This window comes from Thunnus maccoyii, chromosome 1 (assembly GCF_910596095.1).
Source record: "Thunnus maccoyii chromosome 1, fThuMac1.1, whole genome shotgun sequence".
Taxonomy (NCBI): Eukaryota; Metazoa; Chordata; class Actinopteri; order Scombriformes; family Scombridae; genus Thunnus; species Thunnus maccoyii.
In genome coordinates, this window is record NC_056533.1 from 17,218,402 (window position 1) to 17,240,962 (window position 22,561).

Genomic DNA, 22,561 nt, shown 5'->3' on the forward strand with positions numbered 1-22,561 from the left:
ATTGGATCATAAATGTGGTCAGAACAACCATAAGTAAGAGTCTCATACAGAGAAAACCTGCAACACAAATGACCGACTGTCTGTGATGAGGAGACACGGATGATCAGTGACCTGGATCATGTTATAATTGTACAGGATATTAATAACCAGGTTATGTTCAATATCATATCCTGATAAGATTACAACCAGAAAAAGTCTTAACAGGGACTAGTGCGTGTAAAAATACTACCTGAAGGATGATGATGACATGACAAGGAACAGAAGGATAAAATAAGAATCATAAAATTGTTAAAAGATCCAGTCTCACCCAGGGCACCAAAATGTCCAGAAACGGCCCTGCTCTGCCTCACTCACACACACACACACACACACATTAAATAAGCCAACCTCCCTGACCATAGCTCATTTCCCTGTGACTTTATTTCCTCATTTCACCAGCACTGAACATATAACTCTGTGTGATGTGTTGTTTGTAAAGTGAATTCTTTTCCATTCCCATTAAATCACTATTTCAAATATCTTTTGGTCTAATAATCAAAGAACTGCATGGACAGATGAACATTATCATGCTTAGTGCTTTCTGCAAGAGGGACAGAAACTCAGCTTTAGATTTCTGCATATTGTAAAGTGAGATAACATTAAAAGTAGTGAGAAATGTTCTCAAAAATCACTGTTAGATTTTGAAGAGAACCACAAAGAAATATATTCATTGAAACCGAGGTAATACCAATAATTTGGACTTCAAACTGGGACCAGTTATGGTCAAACAGGATACTGAACTCTGATCAAACTTCAGTGTTGTCCGGCTGGTAATGAAAATTGTGCCACATAAAAATGTATTGGTCAATTCAACTTTTTGTCAGAGTACTCTCTGAAACCTGAAACTCTGGTTCTGAAAGAAAGATAGGAACACAGTCGTCTCATTATTTAAAAAAATGTATTTGTATGTACTTACATACTGGTGTCAAAAGAGTATGCACCAAAAATGTTACATTGACTCACAATTACAAAGAAAAAGCATTTTCTTTTCTTCACTTACAAGTATTGAAAAAACTATGTACAGAAAAAAGGGCATGGTGACGAGATAGCACACTAGAAACGAACTTACAGTCACAATATGGTTTAAATGAGGCTTCTGCAAATAAAGAAAAGAAAAAAATCTTCTCAAAAGTTACACTGTCATGGCGCTCAGAACTTCAAATTGTATTTCCACTCAAAAATCTACCTCGGTGTATCCTCTCCACAGTCCAGCATCAGGGCGTTTTCAATGTGCTCGCAAAAAGGATTTTTTAAAAAAACTGCCAGAGGACTGATTCATCAAAAATGAAAGGAAAAAAAAAAAGAAAAAAAGATTTGAGTGGAAATACTTTTTTACTTAAAACACGTCTTAGATTTAATCTTAAAAAGATGTTATGATGGAAACAGACAGGGAGAGTCAATGAGGTGAAGGAAGGTAGAGTCCTGGAGACGAGCTGCGTGCGGTGGGCCAGCCCGGGGCTTCCTGCAGCAGCAATTACATCACAAACTCTCTCTGGATGGACATACAGAGACAGATCAGGCTCGTCCTGGTTTTCCTGCTATCGTATCTTACAGAGATGAAGAGTACACTAGCTCCTCAAAAACCCTGGCATGTTTTCTCCCTCTGGACATTTACAGATATTGATCAAGACAAGACACAAAGCAGGAATGAAAGAAAAAAGGCAGGATGATGGCAACGTATTTGGGAGTTATGTGACCAGCAAGACGGAAAAAAAAAGAAATTATAATTACTTGTAAATGGATGCTTATGGGGGTGGGGGATAGGGGGGGGACAAAAAGGCAAACTAGAACAACTGGACTCATACCCCAAACCCTTCAGTTCCTCTCTTTGGGAGGGGTGGAGTCGAACTGTGACTCACACAAAATCCCCCTGAAGAAACTCAGGGTGAGATATCAACATCAGGGCACCAACACATTCGGCGCTACACTGTACGTGCACATTCTCACTGCATCGTGAATCATAAATTTGGGTTTCACAGGACAATAGTATTTCCTCTCATTACTCTCTTGAGAGAAAACACGTTTTTTTTTTAATGCGATGCCAATCATTCTGCAGCCATTTCAGGTCCCTTCTATGGTTCAAGTTAATTTGAAGATGTGAAATGGTGCATACGAAAGCAATTCAAGGGTTTTTTTTTGTTTAATGGCACTTGGTTGAGATACAATGACTGGCTTGTAATTTGGACACCCAGAGAGCATTGTGCAGCTTCATGTTGGAAACGAAACATTTTATAACGCAAAACTGCAATGAAAATGTGTCAGGCTGTAAAATGTGAACAGCAATCAGACACCGGTCGCTACAACTTCCACTAAAACAGAACAGCTTGACATTAACATAAGACTGAAGTGCATTTCTAAAACGTGTTTAGAAATACACACCGATCTCTGTTGATTAGTTCCTCCTGCATCTTCCTTCTAGCTACAAATACTTGGAAAATGATGAGCTACGCAGCATGCCTGTGAGTCTGCCTCTTCTGAATTTAAGAAATAAAAATGTGTCCAGCTTCTTTTGAACGAGACCAAACCAAAGAAACAACTGAGGGGGGGGGGCTGTTAGAGTGAGAATCCACCTAAAACAAGAGGACAAAAAAAACCTATCCTGATGGATCTTAGTTGAGCTGGTCTTTGAGCGTATGTACAGTGTTTGTAAATTCTGTTTTAGGGTGAACTTGATGTTTGTGAGGTAAGGATTTAATTTTGAACAGAATGTGTCTCTGGTGTATCTGGGGTAAGCCTGGGACCAGCTGCTCCCTGCGGGACAGTTTCTCTTTCTCTTTAGTCACTTTTAGCCTTTTTGCTGTCGTTTCCGTTCTTCTCCGGCTCGGCCTCTCCTGCCTCCTCCTGGTGCTTCCTCTTCTTTGTGTCATCTGACTGGCTGTGAGCGGGCGAGGGGTGTGCCCGGAAGGTGATGATGATGCAGGTCATGTTGTCGCATCCTGTGCCGTCTCCGGATGTGTCGGGGGCCAAACAGTGTTCCAGCAGCTGTCAGGAGGACGGGATTTGAAATTAAAAGATGCATGCTGCAATCTCCCTTATCAAAGAGATGATGTCTGTCAGGAGACTTACTGGTTAAATGAAGATCAAATTAGAAAAGAAAAGCACACTAACACACTTATAGTGGGTATTAAACATTTACAAATCACAGAATCAACTGCTTTTAGCGTTTCTTGCAGTCTAGTCTGAATAAAACATTTAAGATATAATTTTTACTCCCCTGATGAAAACTGTGGAATGTCTGACATGTTACTTTGTGAGCGATTCCAGGGATTTGATAACAGACATTGAAGTGTTTTAGCCTGCTCATGATGTCGTGGTATCACATCTGAAACAGGAGCTTTCTCTCACCTCTTCCACTATGGATGAGAGGGGTCTGACTTTGCCACTCTGGTCTGGTTTGATCCTCTCACTGATGAAGTCCACCACCTCCTGACTGCTTAACACATTCCTGCAAACACACATATGGAAACAAACTCGGGTCTATAAACAAGGTAAATGGCAAATGAAAATGTGCCTAAATATGAAATCATGACTAAATAAATAATACATTACTGGGACAGTTGTTACTCACCAGATGCCATCGCAGGCTATGACCATAAAGTCGTGGTCTTCGTTGAGCGTCAGAACTTTGACGTCCGGCATCGCAGAAATCATCTGCTCCTCGGGGGGCAGAACCTTGTTCCTCTTGTAGAAGTGGTCGCCTGAGAGTCAGAGTCCAAGTTAACAGCTTTTCATTCAGCTTACAGACGTGGTCGTCTCAAACACAGAAGAACTCTTGGACCCACAGCAGAACTAGAGTGATATGTTGAACTTAACTGGCCACAAAATGACAACATTATGTTTAATTCTGATACCTGCTTCTGCTGAATAATTATTTTTCACTGAAGTCAAGGTTTAAATGCATAGAAATACATGACAAATGAAGTCAATTCTACAATAACTAATGTCAGTGAGTTTATTTAAGCTACAACCATCATGAACCAAATATTTTCAATTTTACTTATTTCTGAATTTTAAATAGACTTTGAGTTATATAGTATTTATAGATACCAATAGCTCTGGAGAGGTTCAGTCCACCGTTGACCCGTCCGTCCATGGTCACCTTTCCTCCGGCGTTCTTAATGCGAGCTAGTTCCACCTCGTCCTCTGGCTTGTGGTCGTACGACATATCGACAGCTTTGCCTACAGCCACACACATTTCACACTTACTGCAAAAGCCCTTTATTTAAAAAAATCTGGGTCACTGTACTTTTCTGTTGCAACCCTTTGAGAGCCACACATTTGCTGATTGACTGTTGCCCAATAACATGAATATACCACCTGTTAAGGGGGAAAATGGGCTTTTTTGCACTAAAAGAAAAGATTACTTCACAGGAAAGGGAAGGCAGTATGAAAACTATAATAAAATCTCATTAAATTAACAACGTCAGACTTAAAAGCAGCTTTTAGGTTTTCAAATAGAAACAACTTTGAAATTTTCATAAGAGTTAGAACCACATTAACTACAATCATCATATAGTTAAAAAACTTAAGCATATGATGATGGTGGGGGGTGGGGGGTGGGGGGTCATAGACACTTAGCTGAGGTTCCTGAGTTTAACTGATTGACATTTTGATTTTGACGCAACAACGCTATGATTGAATACTTTTATCAAAAAGGTACTAAATGGTTTACACTTACCACGCTCAGATACCACGCAGCGAGAGTCTCCAGCGTTGGCCACGATCAGCTGCTTTCCTCGGATCAGAGCCACAACAGCTGTGGTGCCGCTGTCCGAGCCAGGCTGAAAATACAAACATGGGAGAGTTCACACATTGGTTAAAACTCTGATGTTGTACACCAATAGAATATGACTAAAACCTCTTGTTTATAAAAAACAATCTCAAGCTTTTGTGAAATTTCTCTGGTGTATTACACCCAGTGACTCAATGCAATTGACTGATAAACAACTTAAAGGCTCTCAGACAGTCTTCTGCTGAGAAAATAATTTCAGGCAGCTGCTCAAGCTATTTTTTTTTTTTTATTTACACAAAGTTGTCACAAATCATTTCATCTGGCTTCTGCTGCAATGTGACCATCCAACTTACTGCAGGGTGTTAGTTGGCTTCAAAGCTGGAAATTGCAGATGTGCTCTTTAAATGTCTAAAAACAACTATTTCACACATGGCCAAGCAAAAATTCTAGTAATTTCTTTTTTGAACCACTGTGAAAAACATAACACAACATACATAATAGAACATAAAACGCTGTCTACAGGTCCTTCTTACAATGTCTTTCACTTCTTTTTTATTTCTCATATTCTATATTAATACCTATAAAGTCCTTGAATAAGATCAAGGGCATCCAATGCATCCGTTATGCCACCAATGAACATTGGAATACACTTTCTGACACTTTAAAACAACCCGTGACTGGACTCTTTCAAAGGTGGCGCAATTCAACAGTGGAAGGAGATGAAGAGATCAGTCTGAATTTCTTTTATCAGGTTTACTGCAAGGTTTTAAATTATTCTTTTACTAAGACGACTCAAACAATAGATAGTGATTCATTAGTACATTAAAACTGTAAGTGCTGCATTGTTGTTCTCACTCCCGAGGTGACTAGATCACTCTCAGCAATCACATTATTTCTCTATAAAATCACTTTCACACTGCCAGTGGATTATAATTCATCCAACAAATGTTTTCTGTTATACTGCTGATTAGTACCAACAGTATAACACCTCCGTGTACACACCTCCTCCTTGCCATCCATTCCAGGTAGACACATTTCCTCCTCTTCCTCATCCTCAGAGTCTTCCTCTCCCTCCTCTGTGTCCTCCTCTTCTTCCATCTCACTGCTGTCGCCCTCTTCCTCCTCGCTGCCATCCTGATAAAAAACCCAAAACAAAACAGTCATAACAGCGGAATTGAAAGTCAGTCTGAGTGAGTGAGCCCCAACAGCCAAATAGAGTTGGGTTTATTACTAACCAGAAATGATTGTTTCTGCTTTCTCACCTCTTCGTCGCTGCCCTCTTCCTCTTCTCCCTCCTCAGACTCCTCGCTGTCATCAAAGAACCTGGACTTGGAGTCTCCTGCAGCGTTGGAGGACAAAGAAGAGCAGGAGGGACCTGCATCTCCTTCTGCCTTACCAGCCCTTTCTTCTCCATTGGAGCTTCCCGACTCACCACAATCTGCTGCTGTCGAGGGGAAGCGAAGGCAACACAAAGACCAGAGAATAAAGAAAAGGATGATTAATAAATGCTCAGATTAAATTTCAGGACCTTTTAGTGAAGCTACTTCTAAGTGCTTTGAGATTATTGTAATGCACAGGGTTGGGAACCAAAAACTGCTTTGAAGTTAGAACCGAATCCAAAATGCCAAGAACCAGTACCCATTAATAAAATCTGAATTTCATTTCTGCTTATTGGTTCATAACCACTAACGCTTTAATATTGCAAACAAAGGCTACATATCTGCCAGGACCTGTCTATGTCATAAATCAACGCCACAGCGTGTCGATTTGTTTTGGTACAAGCATGCGTGGCTAATGTCACGTCAGTGAAAGATGGACCGCAGTAAACGCTCAAAGTGTGGCTTCACTTTATTAAAGAAAACATGAGGCAAAGTGCACCACATGTAGGAAACTAATTAACTGTAAGTCGGTTTGCACATCAAATCCAACCAAACATTTAAGGCAGTCTCAAAGGATGCCCAGTGTTTGATGTCTTACGGTCTCCTAGCCCAGGTCCGTCATCATCAGCCCACACTAGCACCTCCAGTAGAGCCGGAGACATCTAGCTGCGACACACCGTGTTTGTGCATGTACTGTATTCCTGTTGTCATAAACTGTTGCTTTTCTTTTTTGACTTTTTCTTGTTCAGCAACATATAGGAACTCCTCAGCTATATTCAGACCGAAAACAGGCCTGTGTAAAACAATTCAAGGGTCTGTGCCGATGTGTGCGTGCTGTTTAAAGTGCCAGTGAGACAATGAAATACGATCCAGCAAGTCCGGTTGGAGTAACAGATTATTGCATTTCAAGGCTGATTAGAAAAACACTTCACAGCGGTTTGTAATAATCACAGACGGGATTTTACAACTCTGGAAATTTATCATGCTGCAACCCTGTTTAGTAGTGCACACATGTGGAACACATCTGCGTCCACGGACCTCCGAAAAAGTAAGTATGGAACCACGTGCGTGTCCACGGTCTGCATGCAAGTCCACAACTGTCCATGGAAAGCATGAACTGGACTTTACAGTGACAGCACACATGTCACTGAGGGAAAGATGAGACAGAAAGGACTCAAAACAAAAGCAGAATGTTCAGTTAAAAAGACTTTGAATTTACTTATTTTAATGAAACAATAAAAGTCAAAGTAAACGCTTAAAAGCATAAAGATATTTTTGTTATCTAAACATTTGACCTTCTTTTTTTTTTTACCATATTGGAATTGAAACTGGGAATCAATAAGAACCAGAATCGATAAAATTCAAAACGATACCCAACCCTAGTAATGCATCAGTAAAAAAAATGTTAAAAGACATATTTTTAGTATTTTAAAAATCTAAAAAGGCACATAGTTTGATACTTTTACATGAAAGGAAACTCATTTCAAAATATAAATTAGTTTGAACTAAAACATGAACATGAGAAGTTTTCCCCATCATGTCATCTTTTTTTTATTTTATTTTTTACAAAGAGCTTGTCTTGTTCAGGACTCCTGAATCCCAGCTCCGTACCTGCATTACTACTTTCACCTCCTCCTGTTCTCCGACAGGCTCGCAGCTTAGACCCACATGTTGCTCCTTCGCCCTCCTTCACCTTCCCGTTGCGCTCTTCCTCCACCTCTCCATTCAGCCCCTCCTTCTCCTGGCCTTCCCCTTTCTCTCCAGAGGCCCCGGGATGCGGGCAGGCTGCCTTCTTAGCTGCAGCGCTAGGAGGAAATAGAGGGGTCAAGTTGCTTCACACTCAAGACCAGAAATCATCTAAGATTTTATTTGTGCAAATTTAAACTGCCGCTGAGGCCGCAATTGATGACCTGCTGTTTTCCATAATGTAGGTTAAAGGCTTGACATACTTCCTCACTGCTACAAAGTGTTAGTTCCTGTATGAAAAGTCAAACTACAAAGTTTGTCAGACTACCTGATAGCAGCTGCATTCTTCAAAGCATTGCGGTTCTGGCCATAGCGTACGAGCAGCTCCTCAATGGTCATTGTGGCCTCCTCGTGGAGCAAAGCTGCCTCCTCAGTGTCCACTGGACGAAGATCAGAAAGGATGGGGGGGGGGGGGGGGAGAGAGAGAGAGAGAGAGAGAGAGAGAATATCATCTTTTTTTTAATCTACCAGCAGTTTACACACAAAATTAAAACAGTTTTTCCTGGTTTATTATACTAGATGTTAATGTGAAGTGTGTGCTGACACTAACAACAACTGTAACAGCCACACACTGATTTCAATTACTCACAATTATCCTCTTAATTGTTACAATTTTTATTTCCTGATGACATCAAATATTACTATATAAATTGTTATGGATGTACTCACAATCGTCTTCCTCTGCCACCTTTTCAGCAGGCGGCTCCTCTGTGGGCCGTCCAGCGATCTGGACTAGCTCCTTGATGACTTCCTCTGTGGTCATTCTGCTGTCGATGGCCAGGAAGGCATCCTCTAGTGCCTGGTAACAACAGACAAAAAGGTCTGTCAGTAAATATCAAGATTGTCGAGATTCATGTTGGAGGTTTATTCTGAGAGTGTTTCGAGTATGTCTGTTGAACAAAGTGTGCCCGTTTAATGGAAAAGAGAAGAGGTGACCACACACACACTCATAACATATTGCTTGTACTTCAACCTAATGTGTAGCTATACCCAAGTAGTGCAGCACACATCAGTTCATAAAGATCTCTGCTGCCATCCTTGTTTAAGACAAACAGATCATGATTGCAGCTTCTTAAGTTTCTCACCTTTTGCAGTTTGCCGTCTTTATAGGTCTTCTGCTCCTTGATGATGTCAGGAAGGTACTTTGAACAGTACAGGGCCACCTCTTCACCTAAATGGGAATAGCAGATTATATAAATTCTCAGGATAGGTGTGTACACATAGTACTCATAGAGGTGTGCCAAAGAAACAATAAGAAAGAGGAAACCATGGAAACACCTGACAAAACGGGTGTGCTGTGATCCAAAAATGAAAACAGAAACATTCAGTACAGAACAATGCAAATTTTGTGCACACACTGCAAACCATTTCCCTCTGGGATAATAATAAAGTTCATCTTAATAATAGAAACGGTGTGTGCTGCTAAAAACTACTGTATGAACTTAGACTGTATGTGTCTGTGTTACCTCCATGTCCATCATACACAGAAAACATGGCCGTCTCCTCATCAAACTCTAGGATACAGTTGTGAGCATCCTGTGACATAGCAAACATGAAAATACACATAAGTATAAAGACAACATGACACTTTACAAACTGCTACAAATCATGGCATTCTTGGAAAAAAGCCATGTACGTCTACTTGGACAGGTGAGTCAGATGGGATACAGGAGGTATTCCTGCACCATGCCTATAGTCTTCTTCTTCTGCTGCTGATTAACTTTGTGTTATTATCATTGCACATGTTCATACATTTCCTTAAACTGAAATACTCACATGCATTTAGAAACCATATTAAGGCACTGCTTTGCTGTGGAGAGCCGATTTATTATGGCCAGTTTACACCAGATTAGGCAATCAATGTCAGATTTTTCTCATTAGAAGTAACCTAATGAGACAAAGACACTTGGGCTCCAAATGCTGTCAGTTGCAGTGAAGTACTTTCTTCACAGACAAGACAGGGCACAAACAGCAGACACTTCACTTACTCGGTATGTTTTTTTTTTTTAAAAAACACCTCAGGGATGAATTATGGATTTCACACGTCACTGCAGCTGATGCTAAAGGGAAAAGCTAGTTGAGGAGTCACTGACTAAGGCATAACTCTGGAAAGACACTAGCCAATAGGCTACTCCAAACAGCCCTATACAGGGAGAAAAAACTCCTGTCCCGCCATTTACAACTGCAGAAATAACAGAGAAGCAACATGGGTGTCTGGTCCGCCTCACCTCCATGGAGACTCGCCAGCCCTGCATGGCAGAGAAGCCGTAGCTCATGTAGCTGTTGCCGCCATCGCAAGAGTTCTTGGTTGTGTTCGGTTGCGACAGATAAGCCCCCATGGTTAGTCGGTTTCTTATGGCTTTACACCTGGAGTGAAGACGACGACACGTATGAAAAAGCTTCACAAACACATACACACGTATATCCCTGGATATTTGTTACTCTGAGCTGCGTTAATTAGCCCTGGCTAGTTACGGTTGCTAGCTGGCTAACGTTAGCGACACAACAACAAAGCTAACTAACGTCACCGTGCTAACAGGAGCAAACCCGGCTAAACTTCCAGCAGTCATCTCTCGTACTTTGTAGAAACATCTAACTCACAACACCGACAGTAGAAAAAATACCTATTCTGGCTGCGGGATGAGCTTGTAAACGGGTCCCGGAGAGAGGGATTCACATAGGAGTGATCACACGTGTGGAAGCAGAAGCCGCTAACAACACAGACCGAGAAGAAGAACAAGCAGGAGCCGCGCAGGAAGATGCTGCGCGCGCATGTCCCTTTCGCTCTGAGCAGGGGGCGTGTCCTCAGTGTACGTCATACGTCACGATGTCGGGAAAAAAAATTAACCAATTAACGTTTCAGCAACATACAGGCAGGTATTTTACGTGTACAGATATATAACAAAATAATTTAAAAAAAATATGGAAGATAATACAGTGTCAGGACCACGACAGAGTATTAGGGCCACACTGGGAGGGGAAAAAATGAGAGACTTCGAGAACAAAGTCATAATATTTCGAGAAAAAAGTACGATTACGAGAATAAATAAGTAATATTACGAGAATAAACCGTTATTACGGGAAAAATGTAATAGTCTAGGGGGGAAATATCAGAGTAGCAGTCTGCCGGTTAAAATGAGGAATGTGGAGCATCTTGTGAAGTTATACTTTAGTATAGGTTTCACACATAACAAAATACTTAATCTTTTGGCACATTAGCACCAGATAATTATGAGTATCAGGACTTTGGAGCCATTGTCCAAAGAAAGAACCACACGAACATGCACTAAACTGCTTCTTTAGCGGAAGAAGAAATGGCTGGGAGTGGTCGACTGCAACCCAACCGGGGTGACTATTACTTTTTTTTGTCGTTATCTCAAAAATAAAACTTTTTTAAAATTCTGTCAGTGTGGCCCTATACTCCGTCGTACAGGACTAAATGAATAGAAAGAAAAAAAGAGTTGTTGGGTACAGGGAGGTTACACAACATATTTTTTCATAATCTTAAAAAAACATAGTATTCACTACCAATAAGATTATTTTATATGTCCTAAAACATGTATTAAGACATATAAAAATACTCCGTTTGGAAAAAATAATGTTATGTGGTTTTTCCACAAAAAAGTATGGTCCTTCTCTCTCATTAAAAAATTGCAGAATGCAAATTTCATTTCTGAAGTTTAACTGACACAAGATGTCTCCTACTTCATTGCAAAGTTCATTCTCAGTGTCTGTGCACTGGAGGCTTCAAGTTTCCACATCATACTTGTGTAAGTTGTGTATTGGAGCCAGAATTGGCTTCAAAACTAGTTGTGATGTCAGAAATCCTGCTCACAGGCCCATACCTTAAAATCAGATTTTCAATGTGCACAGAGAAGCTTTCCACTTTCAGCAGATGAATATGAAAACAGTCTTATAGTGTTAAACTCTGCACATACATCATTCTGCACAATGAAGCTCAAATGTTCAACTGTTAGAACAAGAAGAAAAATATATGTTTGAGTGGAAGGGGACTTTAGGATTATGTGATAACATGTTGTGTAACCTCCCTCCCACAACTTTTGTTTGTTTGTTTTTTTGTTTCTTTCTTTCTTTCTATACATGTAGTCCTTTATGACGGAGAATTAAGGCAAAAATGAAATTCAACAGAATTTACACAATTGTCTCTTCAAACAATAAGAAGTAAAAATTATTGATATGTGCTCTTTTTATGATGTTTTCGTGTAACTACATCCCCATGGTCTGTTATTAAATGACATGTAGACAAATGATTCAGAGACTGTGAGAAAACAACTTAAACTATGATTTAAGTGATATTTTTTTACAAAGAAATTCAGGAGATAAATGCTATGTTTTTGTCTCGGTATCTAATCTGTTTGAATGTATATCATGGTTAATTTTATGTATTTATTTAGATTTCTACATGTGCCGCTCGGTGGCGGTAAAGCATCATCTCGTTGTTTGCCAACCGCCAAAAAACACCCAGAGGAAGAAGAAAAGCCAAACATTGGTCGTGTCTAGATGGTAACCCTAGATTTCCAAAACTCTCGCGAGATTTCTATGCGTTGTTCCTTCTTTGTGCACGTTGTACAAAATAATTATATTCTATGATGTGACAACGCTGTATTTAAGGTTTGGTTAGGTTTAGGCACCAGAAACACTTGATTAGGGTTAGGGAAAGATCATGCTTTGAGTTACAAACATCACTCTCGCGAGATCTTTCGCGGGTCTGGGGTTACCATCTAGATACGAGACAAAACATCGGCGATTCAACGTGAGGCGGGAAACCCGGGGAGGAGGAAGAAATGGATGGACGCGGAGAAATGGACGGAGAGGCGGAAAGTCTCTCTCCGTCGACTTTAAAACTGTACGAGACGCAGTTCTTCGGTTTCAGCCCGCAGACCTGCATGCTGCGGGTTTACAGCGCCTTCCAGGACTGCCTGCGGGACATGTTGCTGGTCGTGGAGAAGGTGTGTGTGAGGCAGCTGAGTAAAGGCGAGTCGGACGGGGCTGAGGAGCTGCTCCGGTGCCGGTCCCGGGAGTGTAGCCGGGAGCTGCAGCAGGTTCTTTTAGACCGGTTCAAGCAGCTGTCTGAGCGGATGGAGGCGCTGCTCGTGAACCGCTGCTTCTCCGTGCCGCCAAACGTCCTGTTGCCCGAGGACCAGATACACCGAGACCACCCGCAGGACCCTCAGGTGGGTGAGGAGGAGGAGGAGGAGGAGGAGGAGGAGGAGAAGGAGGGAGTGTTTGTAACTCAGTATCATGAGAGGAAGTCACACACAACCCACTGCTTCATTCATGTACTCACAAGCAACTGTGTAGTCTGTAATTATTTGCATAATATGGACAGTTTCTGTGTTTGAGGGTGTTCACATCCATAATTAGTTGTCCTTTTTATACCTAAACTCGTCCCCTTCACACCCTTTAACAGTGCAGAAGGAAAATGACAAGGCTACAGTCTCAATCTGTTGAAGCAATGTGAATGTAAACACTCTAAAATGAAAGCTTCAATTATATGAGTCATCATATTCCTGTGATATAACTGTACATATTTACTTGTATACACTATAACACCTACTGATTTCTATACAACATATCAGTATCTCAGTTGCCAGTTTATTATCTAGCTAAAAGTAACGCAGTCGAATTAGAGCTGCAACGATTAGTCGATTATCGATTGGCAGGAAATTAACTAATCATTTAAGTCATTTTTCAAGTAAAAATGCCAAACATTTCTTGGTTCAAGGCTCTCAGATGTTATAATTTGTGGCTTTTCTTGGTCTTACAAAACTGTAACTGTAAATGTAATATTTTGGAGTTTTGGACTATTGGTTGGATCAAATAAGACACATGAGGATGTCACATTGGAGTCCAGGATGTTGTGATGGATGTTTTTAGACATTTTCTGATGTTTTATTGACCAAATGATTAATCGTGTAAATACTCAAATAAATAAATAATTGTTAGTTGCAGCACTAAGTCTAGCAGTCATGCAGCAAATCTAAAATCATCAAGGTTATGATGTTACTGTTTTGTGTCATTGATGAAATATAAGAAACATCTGGTAATATAAAGAAATACAATACGGCAACACCTCCAAAATGACCGTAAATTGAATTAACACCTTTTAGATAACAAATCTTTGATTCAATGTCCACTTCCTAGCTTTTCTCGAAGCTTTCAGCTGCATCGCACAGTCTTCATCAGCAGATTTAGAGTTTACTCAGTTGTCATGGAGATGGCTCTGTTATCATAAAGTATTGAAGTTTAGTCACATGATAACTATTGTTTGTATATCTCCATCTGCTAATAAAGGCTGTGAGATGTGATTGAAAGCTTAGGGGGGAGCAAGTAAGTGGACCTTGAGTTAAGATTATTTTGTGAAGCTACTTTTTCATGGTCAAGATTGAACTTTCACGCTCATCATTTAATGCTCATAAAAAAGGCTCGTCTGCAACACACACTAGATCATTTAATGTATAACAAAATAATCTTGTCTCTTATCTAAAATTATATTATTTTATAGATTTTCTTTTTTAAATAAACACTAAAATATTGATATTGGTGTCTGCTTCATAGATCCAATATCTGTCATGCTCACTGATACAATACTGTCTGTTAACACAACACATCTTATGTATTTATTTATGTCTGTTGAGGGTTTGATCAGTATTGGTGTTCAGATGTTTTAGAGAACAGGATTGAACATTTGGTTTCTTTTCGTGATTTGTTCGTTTCAGGAGGTGATCAGACTGGAATCGTCCGTGGCGGACCTGCAGAGAGCCTACGAAGCAGAAGTTTGTGCCAGACAGGCCCTGCTGGCCGAGCTGGAGGAGCAGAAGGAGGTGCAGAATCAGCTGGATGGGATCCTGATGTGGGTCAGAGAGCTCCAGGCGGCCTGGGTGAAGGAGGGAAACGGCAGCTTCCATGAAAGCTTCCGCCTGGTGATGGAGTCCATAAAGAAACTGCAGGAAGCTGTCGGGGAGGTCTGCAGCAAGGCCCCTCACTGAACTGAATTCACACTTATGATCTTTCACCTTGGTGCAATAAATAAGTGGACAGTGGAGCTCTGCAGTGTGCGAACTGTTTGTTTATTCAGTGATTTGCTCACTTTCAGCTCAGCACCTGCTTTCTTTGGTTTGGATGTGCATGTTTACTCATATTTGATATTTCATAGACATTAATCCAGAGCTTTTATAATATTTTCTGTTTTTACTCTTTCTGATAGAGATACGAGGGTTTATAAGACATCTGTAGCAGTGAGGTAGGACAGTAAAACATTTCAGGTAGAAGATACTGCTGATAATGTTGTTGTCATCTTCATCTCCCTCTTAATATTCACTGCATTGTCAACAGTTTTCATCTTGTTTGGAGATAATAAATCACCAATGAATTAATGCTACAACATATGTAGCTGCAGACGTTACTGCTCCAAGAACGCAAAGCTTCTGTTCAACACTTTTTCCAAAGTAACATTAATAAAAGAAGAAGAGGAAGAAGAAACATTACGCTGGCAGAGAGGCGTGCTGGAGATAGGCAGCCATTTATTTGCAATCTCAACTGTGTTCTTAAGTTGCTCAATGCAGTGCTGGTGCCGCTCTTCAAAACCAGTCCATTCTCTCCCTCTTTCTCCCATTACACTCATACATATATGTATATGTAGCATGAACGCCTGCCTTCCCAGTTCAAACTGGCCTATCACGTCAGAACTCTAGAAGGGAGAGTTCACAACAAATAACATAACGACAAAGCCTCAATTCATTCTTCAACATTTTAACATAAATACATCCAAAATGAACAAATTAATTGTACATCATTCAGTACTTATCTTAATTACCTGTCATTTAATCTCATTGACTATCCAATTAAGTCTGAGAACCCGCCTTCTCAAACACCATATAAAAGGACTCAAACTCTGACAGGTTATGGCTTTGACAACAGAATGTCTTTTAATATATTTTTAAGATATAAACTTAATTCTTCTGCTGAGTATTTCTTTATCTTTGGCGACTGATACTGAAACTATGAATTAAATAAAGAAAACAAAACTGTGTGAAGGAATGTCCATCTTTCTGAACAGAAACGGCTTAGTGTACATAATTATGTAACTTTTTTTATCCATATATATTATAAAGTGTTAAATAGCGCTATTTCAGTAAAGTTTAGCTACCTTAGAAAAGACACTTTCACACAGCAGCTAAATCAGCTAACGATGGTTAAGTTTATCCATTACTCCTACAGTAATGATAAAGCAGATACACAACACACACACAATCAAAAACTCAACTCTACTTTGTTTACACCTGTAACTTTCTTAACTGTAAAGGTAACTTCACAGTGGTAGTTATTGTTTCACAGTAATTAAATTGTATGTATTAGATTACTCAGCTGTTTATGATGCATCCTGCAAATATCTACATACAGTTTAAGATCTGGTGATTACAGGACAGCAGAGGGCGCAATCTGCACGTCAATGTTACTTTACTAGTGTAATCCATCCACACTTGAAGTTTAGACCTGTTTATGTTCAATACAAACACCTCATATTTAAGTACTTAACATTTTAAGGAGATTCAGAGAGCTTCCAAGATTCAGTGTGATTTGCAATTGGAGAAAAATCAAAGTGGGAAACATAAATTAGTATCCAAAGCTTGCTATTTTATTTAGTATTTCTTTAAGATGTGGCTTAAATTAAAGAATGTCTAATAATTTGATTACATTTATTTTAATAGAATTTGTTAGTTTGCACATGTGCATTGTGCAAAATCAATTTGGTGTCAAATTATGAGTAACACTATAATAAAATGTGTTTATACTGCATAATGAGGCATTAAAATGGACAACAAACAAAACTAAACCCATTAACCCCTTTCCTGCTTTAAAATAAGGATTTAAAGATCCTCCTCCAGATGTTTTCAAGATTTAAGTCGAGCACAGAGGAACTTTCCTCTTTCAGCAGATGAATGTGGAAACAGCCTTCTAGTGTCAAACTCTGCAGACAGAGAGCATCATACACAGGAAGTGGAGAACAGTCACCCTTGTGAGGAGAACATGATTAAACTTACATTTGAACTGCAAAACAATGACTCATACTCCAGAGATTTCATAGACACTTTCTCCACAACACAGCTAATTGCACAACTTCTGCGTCATGCTGTCTCCTCTTTATAGTGACATAAGTAGTGATTTATTGGTGGATAGTACTTTTTTTTGGAATTCATTGAAACTGTGATAAAACCAAGCTGACTGCAGCTGCTGTCTTGCGCTAAGGAGCAAGACACAAACTTTTCAGAGCCACACCTTAAGGAGGTGAAGATGTCATTCTCAAAAGACAGATTTTCTGTGAAACTCTCCTTTAAAGACACTTTCTGTTCTCTGTTTATCATATCAGGAAGTTAGTTATGGATCTCCTAAATTAGGCTCTCAGAACTGGCATATTAATATGTTTTATGTGATTGTTACACTTGAGCTCACTGTGGATGAAAGGTGCCATATGAAGACTTCTTCTGCTTCATGCTTAGTAACCAGCAGGGGGCAGCAGCCACATATTATCATTTATAGTGACATGGTGGGAACCTTAATTTGTATTTTCACATCAGTCGCTGTTGTTTTTGTTTTCGTCTGATGATTGTTTGTTTCCTCACTAATGATAATACATGTTACATGGATCAGACCACTGGGGGAAATACTGATTTCTTTTTTTTTATTGATTTATTCGTCTTTATTGTGCAATGTGGTGCATCTTACCTCTTCATCACAGCAGTTTCAAAATGTACCTTTAAAGTTTACTTACATGATCATATTTTAATATGGATACTATGTGCCAACTGCATATAAATCACAGGGTGGTGAAATAATCGCAGATTAGGCAGCTCAAAATGATTTAAAGGTGAGAAACTGAGTCACCGCCTCTGACCTCCAGACACAGAGGAGGCGAGTGAGAAGAGAACTGCATCATTTATCATTATTACAAACAAACAACAGTGTTCAGTGATTGTCGCTGGAGAACAGAACCTGTGATTGTTGTTGCTGATGTTTGATTTACAGCCACAACAACATGAACAATTGGAAATGGGTGAAAGTATATAAACAACAACAGGTCCAATGTAAACAGTAAACATTTGTTTTAGCCACAACATTCCTGAAAGACTGGTGTGTGTGTGTGTGTGTGTGTGTGTGTGTGTGTCCCACCTGCTTGTTGTGACTGACTGAGAAATGATCAGTCCAAATGGGGAGGTGTGAGAACTAGTGGATGTTACTGTTTGTGTGTGTTTTAATTAAGTCATCTTTATTGATTATATTGGTGATCAGACCAGCATCTCTTCAGCAGCAACAACAATGATCGTACAGGCTGCTTGTGCATTTTGCTCAGAGCAAGTTTTTTTGTTTACTGAAATGACAAAAGACATCAGGGCAGGTTTAAGAATCAGACATCACTTTATCCCTTTTCATTAAAATTTTGCCCCCCATCAAAATCCAATTCACTTCCAATAAGCATGTTTTTATTCTGCAGTTTAAAACAAGCCATAATGGATAAAAACACTATTCAGTGTTGTAAGAACAATGCGGCAAAGCTATCGTATTTCTTATTTTTCTTTTGGCTTGGCTATGATTTAAAGATCACTCCAGAGGCACTGGTCAGCGGTTTCTATGATCGAGCTGTTTCACATAGAAATCTTCCAAATACCTCAAAAGGCTTATATGAGGCTTTATGACAGAGGATTTGGAAAAGGAAGAATTAGGGTGCTTTATAAAAGTTCATTTTAGATTGTTTTGTGGTATTGTACTGCAGACTTTTTTTTAAATCAGTCTGCACGTACAACTGTGTTATCACAGAGTGTGAACACTTTGAAAATAATTAACCCTTAACATACTGTTCATATTCTGACCCTCATAATTATTCTCAATACCAAATTTCTGAGCCACAAATGTATTTTTCATTCATAAATACCTCATCAGTGATTCACAAATGGGTGATTAGTCCCTAATTAAGCTTTCTGAGAGCAGACAGAGTGTATTCTTTAGGTTTTACGCTGTTTGTTTAGGGAGAAAAAACATTCACAATCACACTAATGATGGTGTGAGGACATGAGGACATAACAGCCATCATGATTTCAATGGATTTAAAGTTGAAATATTTCATTTTTTGTATCTTCTGGGTCACTTTGGGGAAAGTCTGAACATTTCAGGCTAAAATAACGGTGTTTAGGTTGTTTTTACTGCTCTCAACTGTAAAAAAAAAAAAAAAAAAAAGGTCAAATTTGACCTCAACAGTATTCAGTGGTTAAAACAAACACAGCGGGAGGTCTTAAGCAACCAGAAATATGAATTGTTAACTTTATCCCTCATAAAGAAGTAGTGTGTTGGGGAATATGCTTTATGTGTACATGTACAACAGTTCCTTCCCCCACTGAACACTCTTTTTACTTCATTTATATACATCTATTAGTCACATGTATTCAAGCTGATCTGTGGAGCTGTTATTGTGGGATGGTTTCCTATTAATTGGATCAATATGAGATACGGTAACACAGACATCTTGTAGACTGCTTTTCAATTGATCTCATGTGGACCAACAGGAAATGAGTGTTTGGAGCTGCACGCACCACAATTTCTCTGCTGGCCGCCATCGTTGCAGAAAAGCCACAGTTTCTCTGGAGATTATAACATGTGATCTGGGATTCAGTTGAAAAGACTCACAGTTACACGTCGTAGATACTCTGTAGGTCTGCATCACCAGTTCCTTCAGGAAGTTGGTTTAAATTTCTGTGTGTTTGTTTGTGTGTGTGTGTGTGTGTGTGTGTGTGTGTGTGTGTGTGTGTTGGTGTCCGTTTGAACACAGCTGTCCTCTGTTTCTCTCTGTGTGTGTTTGAATCTACAATAAATTCTAAACTCTGCCTTCCTTGTGTGTGTGTAATACCCTGTAAAGCTTATAAAAGATGTTGTCAAACACCACGAGGACACAGCTGTATGCAGCTGTCTGCTGGCTGAACATGCTTGCGTATGTCTGGAGCCTGTTGCCAGAGAGAGAAAATAAAGTAATCTGAAGGGACAAGAAGCGTCTAATCAGAGAGGGGGAGAGAGAGAGCCAAACAAGAGTCAGAGAGTGGCTTGAAAAATTGAACAGTGTTTGTATTTGAGAGGAGGGGAAACAAAATAGAGACAGAATGTCGAGGAGGAAAGTGTCTTCAGTTTGCAGCAGAGTCCCAAACTTTCACAATGCTTTCCTAAACAGCTTTGACGTCCCTGTGTGCTGGCTATCTGAAAACACTCTTTACATGTGAAAAACACATGCGGCCGCATTCACATTTTCATATTGTTTTCAAAAAGATCTCCGTTGACACGCCTAAAAACAAAAGGAAAATATCTAAATCTCATCTTTCGACAACAAAACTTCATGCATCACAACCAACATCTGGTAAAGAGGAACAGACACAGCACAGTTACTTTAAACAGTCCCTCCTGCTCTCCATCATCACCTGCACTGTGTTCTTATACAACCGAACACATGATTAGTTCGGCTGTTCTCATCTGTATTTCTGTCAGTATCTGTTGTCAGACAACTCAGGGAGCATGAATAAACAAATAAAAAAGAATACATTAATAAAACATCTGTATTGTGTTATCAACATTTCAAATGAGACAGTTAGAGGTAACTTCACTGCCACACAACCCTGACCGGCCATAAGGCCACTCAAGGTCCACTTACTAGCTTTTTCCAGAGCTTTCAACTGCATCGTATAGTATTTTTCAGTTGCCACCACGTGATCCAAGTGTGGAACTTTGATCAACTTCAGTCAGCTTGAGACAAAACAGGTCATATTGAACGTCCTAGTTTGTTTAAAGTATAATGAGGCCTTTATGGCATCATTGTCCTCATACACACTAAAATGCAAAGCTGATGTTTTCAGATTCGTCCACCCTGGAGACCTTTTTGGATGAGCTCAGTTTTCCCGATAAGGCAGTGGACATACAGTGAGCTTTTGTGTGTGTTTGTGCATGCGTGTTGATGTTTATGTGGTGTAAAACACGCATATTTGTGTGTCGAAGAGAAAGAGTGTTTACATGCGTGAGAGTGTCAGTCTGTATATGTGTATTTATCTGTGTGTTCCTGTTTCAGTGTACGAGTATGAGTGTATCTGTGTGTGTGTGTGTGTGTGTGTGTGTGTGTGTGTTGTGTGCGTGAGCTCATGCGTGTACCTGTCGGAATATGTGACTACCAATCTATATGGTGTGTGAGCGTGTGAATCTATACGTGTGTGTGAGTGAAGACAACATATGGACAGTGCCCTCCCTTCCTGTCGGGAGGGGAGCAACGTGGCTCTCTGTGAACCACAGCTTGACCTCTGACCTCTCAGGATCACACGTATACAAAGACAGAGAGAGAGATACACACACACACACACATAAACCCAGATACCTAAACACACATACCCAGATATACATCCACACTCAGCCGGCCAGCTGTCCTCACTGACTGACTGTCCCAGATAGAGACGGAGAGGAGAGAGGAGGAGAGAGTGACAGCCAGGCAGGCAGACAGGATTGTTTTCTCAGGCTGTGTGAGTAAGTCTGATTTTTTTAAAACCCACGTGTCACCCAGCAGGGAAACCAACACACCACAGCAGACCCTCTTTTCCCTTTTCAAACATCTTTTCCCACTGTAGATCATTGAGGAGGGAAGAACATCTCTTGTCTAAAACCGCTGTGAGGGCCTGAAATATACCTTAAAGTGTCTTCCCTAAAGTCTGTTACATTTTTATTTTACTGGTGTGTGGTGTTAACCTTCATTAGTTATGTTTCCATCTAAATGCAGTGCACATTTTAGGAGAATTGCCAAAACAGTAGTGTTTTTTTCTCATTATCTGCCCTTATGTGAATCTGGGAGAGGACATGACATCATCATGTAATCAAAAGAGGACCTGTAACTTTTTTAGAAAGAAATAATAGTCATTGCCGCTTCCAACCCAAAATGTTGCTTCTGTTTTTTGCTCTACTAGAGCTCCAACACTGCCAGAAAGATGAGAGGAAGATGCAAATTCCGCTTAGTGTCTGTTCTCAACACCTCTCTGAATGTTTGAGGCCTTTTCTTGAGTTTCTGATCAGTTTTTATCATGTGAAAAGTCACGTATATTGTTGTGATGTTTTAAACAACGTACTTGTTTATGTGAAAATGCTTTAAACTCCATTACTGAGACATGTTTCAACTTTAATCACAGACAATAGCTGAAATTGCTGAAATTCCAAAACCACAAACATCAGCCAACAGTCGAGCGGCTTTCTGCTGTTTTTGGTGGCATCGTTGGTTGTTTACAGAACAAAACATAAAAAATGAACAGTGCCAGCGAGTCAAGATTCCCCAAAAAAAGGTCAAACGCCTGTGATCACATGACCGTCAAACCTCAGCATTTTTGCAAAGCCGTTTTTTTTTTTTTTTTCCCTTTTCCTCACTGCACTGCGGCAACAGACAACTGTTTTCAAGTTCATGACTTTGAAGAAGCATCTGGTTTTGGTTGTTGAAAATACCAGCTTAATATGGATGGAAAAAAAATAACATTGTTAATATTTCAAATGTATCTACATTTGTGTGGAAACAGCCTCACTTGGATTTTGCTTCCCTTTTTGTGTTGTACTCAAATCTCAAGGTTTTAAAATTACATCACAT

At 39.8% G+C, this 22,561-nt stretch overlaps 2 protein-coding genes across 3 annotated transcripts; one reads left to right on the top strand and one right to left on the bottom strand.

Annotated features, from left to right (window-relative positions):
* Positions 1–918: 918 nt before the first annotated feature.
* On the bottom strand, positions 919–10,676 carry ppm1g (protein phosphatase, Mg2+/Mn2+ dependent, 1G). 2 transcript variants are annotated; one of them, XM_042408490.1, is made up of 14 exons: positions 10,521–10,676; positions 10,125–10,263; positions 9,363–9,432; positions 8,982–9,067; positions 8,566–8,695; positions 8,165–8,276; positions 7,762–7,955; positions 6,034–6,212; positions 5,774–5,905; positions 4,718–4,820; positions 4,087–4,218; positions 3,608–3,737; positions 3,385–3,484; positions 919–3,021 (listed from the first exon to the last, which is right to left on the bottom strand). In XM_042408490.1, the coding sequence occupies exons 2-14, from the start codon at positions 10,233–10,235 to the stop codon at positions 2,815–2,817; spliced, it is 1,686 nt and encodes a 561-aa protein (XP_042264424.1). In that variant the 5' UTR covers positions 10,236–10,263; positions 10,521–10,676; the 3' UTR covers positions 919–2,814. The 2 variants fall into 2 exon arrangements, with proteins under 2 accessions (XP_042264424.1, XP_042264418.1); XM_042408484.1 differs by having other exon boundaries at positions 6,034–6,215; positions 10,521–10,675.
* A 1,817-nt stretch (positions 10,677–12,493) lies between these two features.
* mis12 (MIS12 kinetochore complex component) lies at positions 12,494–14,962 on the top strand. The gene is made up of 2 exons (XM_042408504.1): positions 12,494–13,091; positions 14,637–14,962. The coding sequence occupies exons 1-2, from the start codon at positions 12,702–12,704 to the stop codon at positions 14,904–14,906; spliced, it is 660 nt and encodes a 219-aa protein (XP_042264438.1). The 5' UTR covers positions 12,494–12,701; the 3' UTR covers positions 14,907–14,962.
* Positions 14,963–22,561: the final 7,599 nt, after the last annotated feature.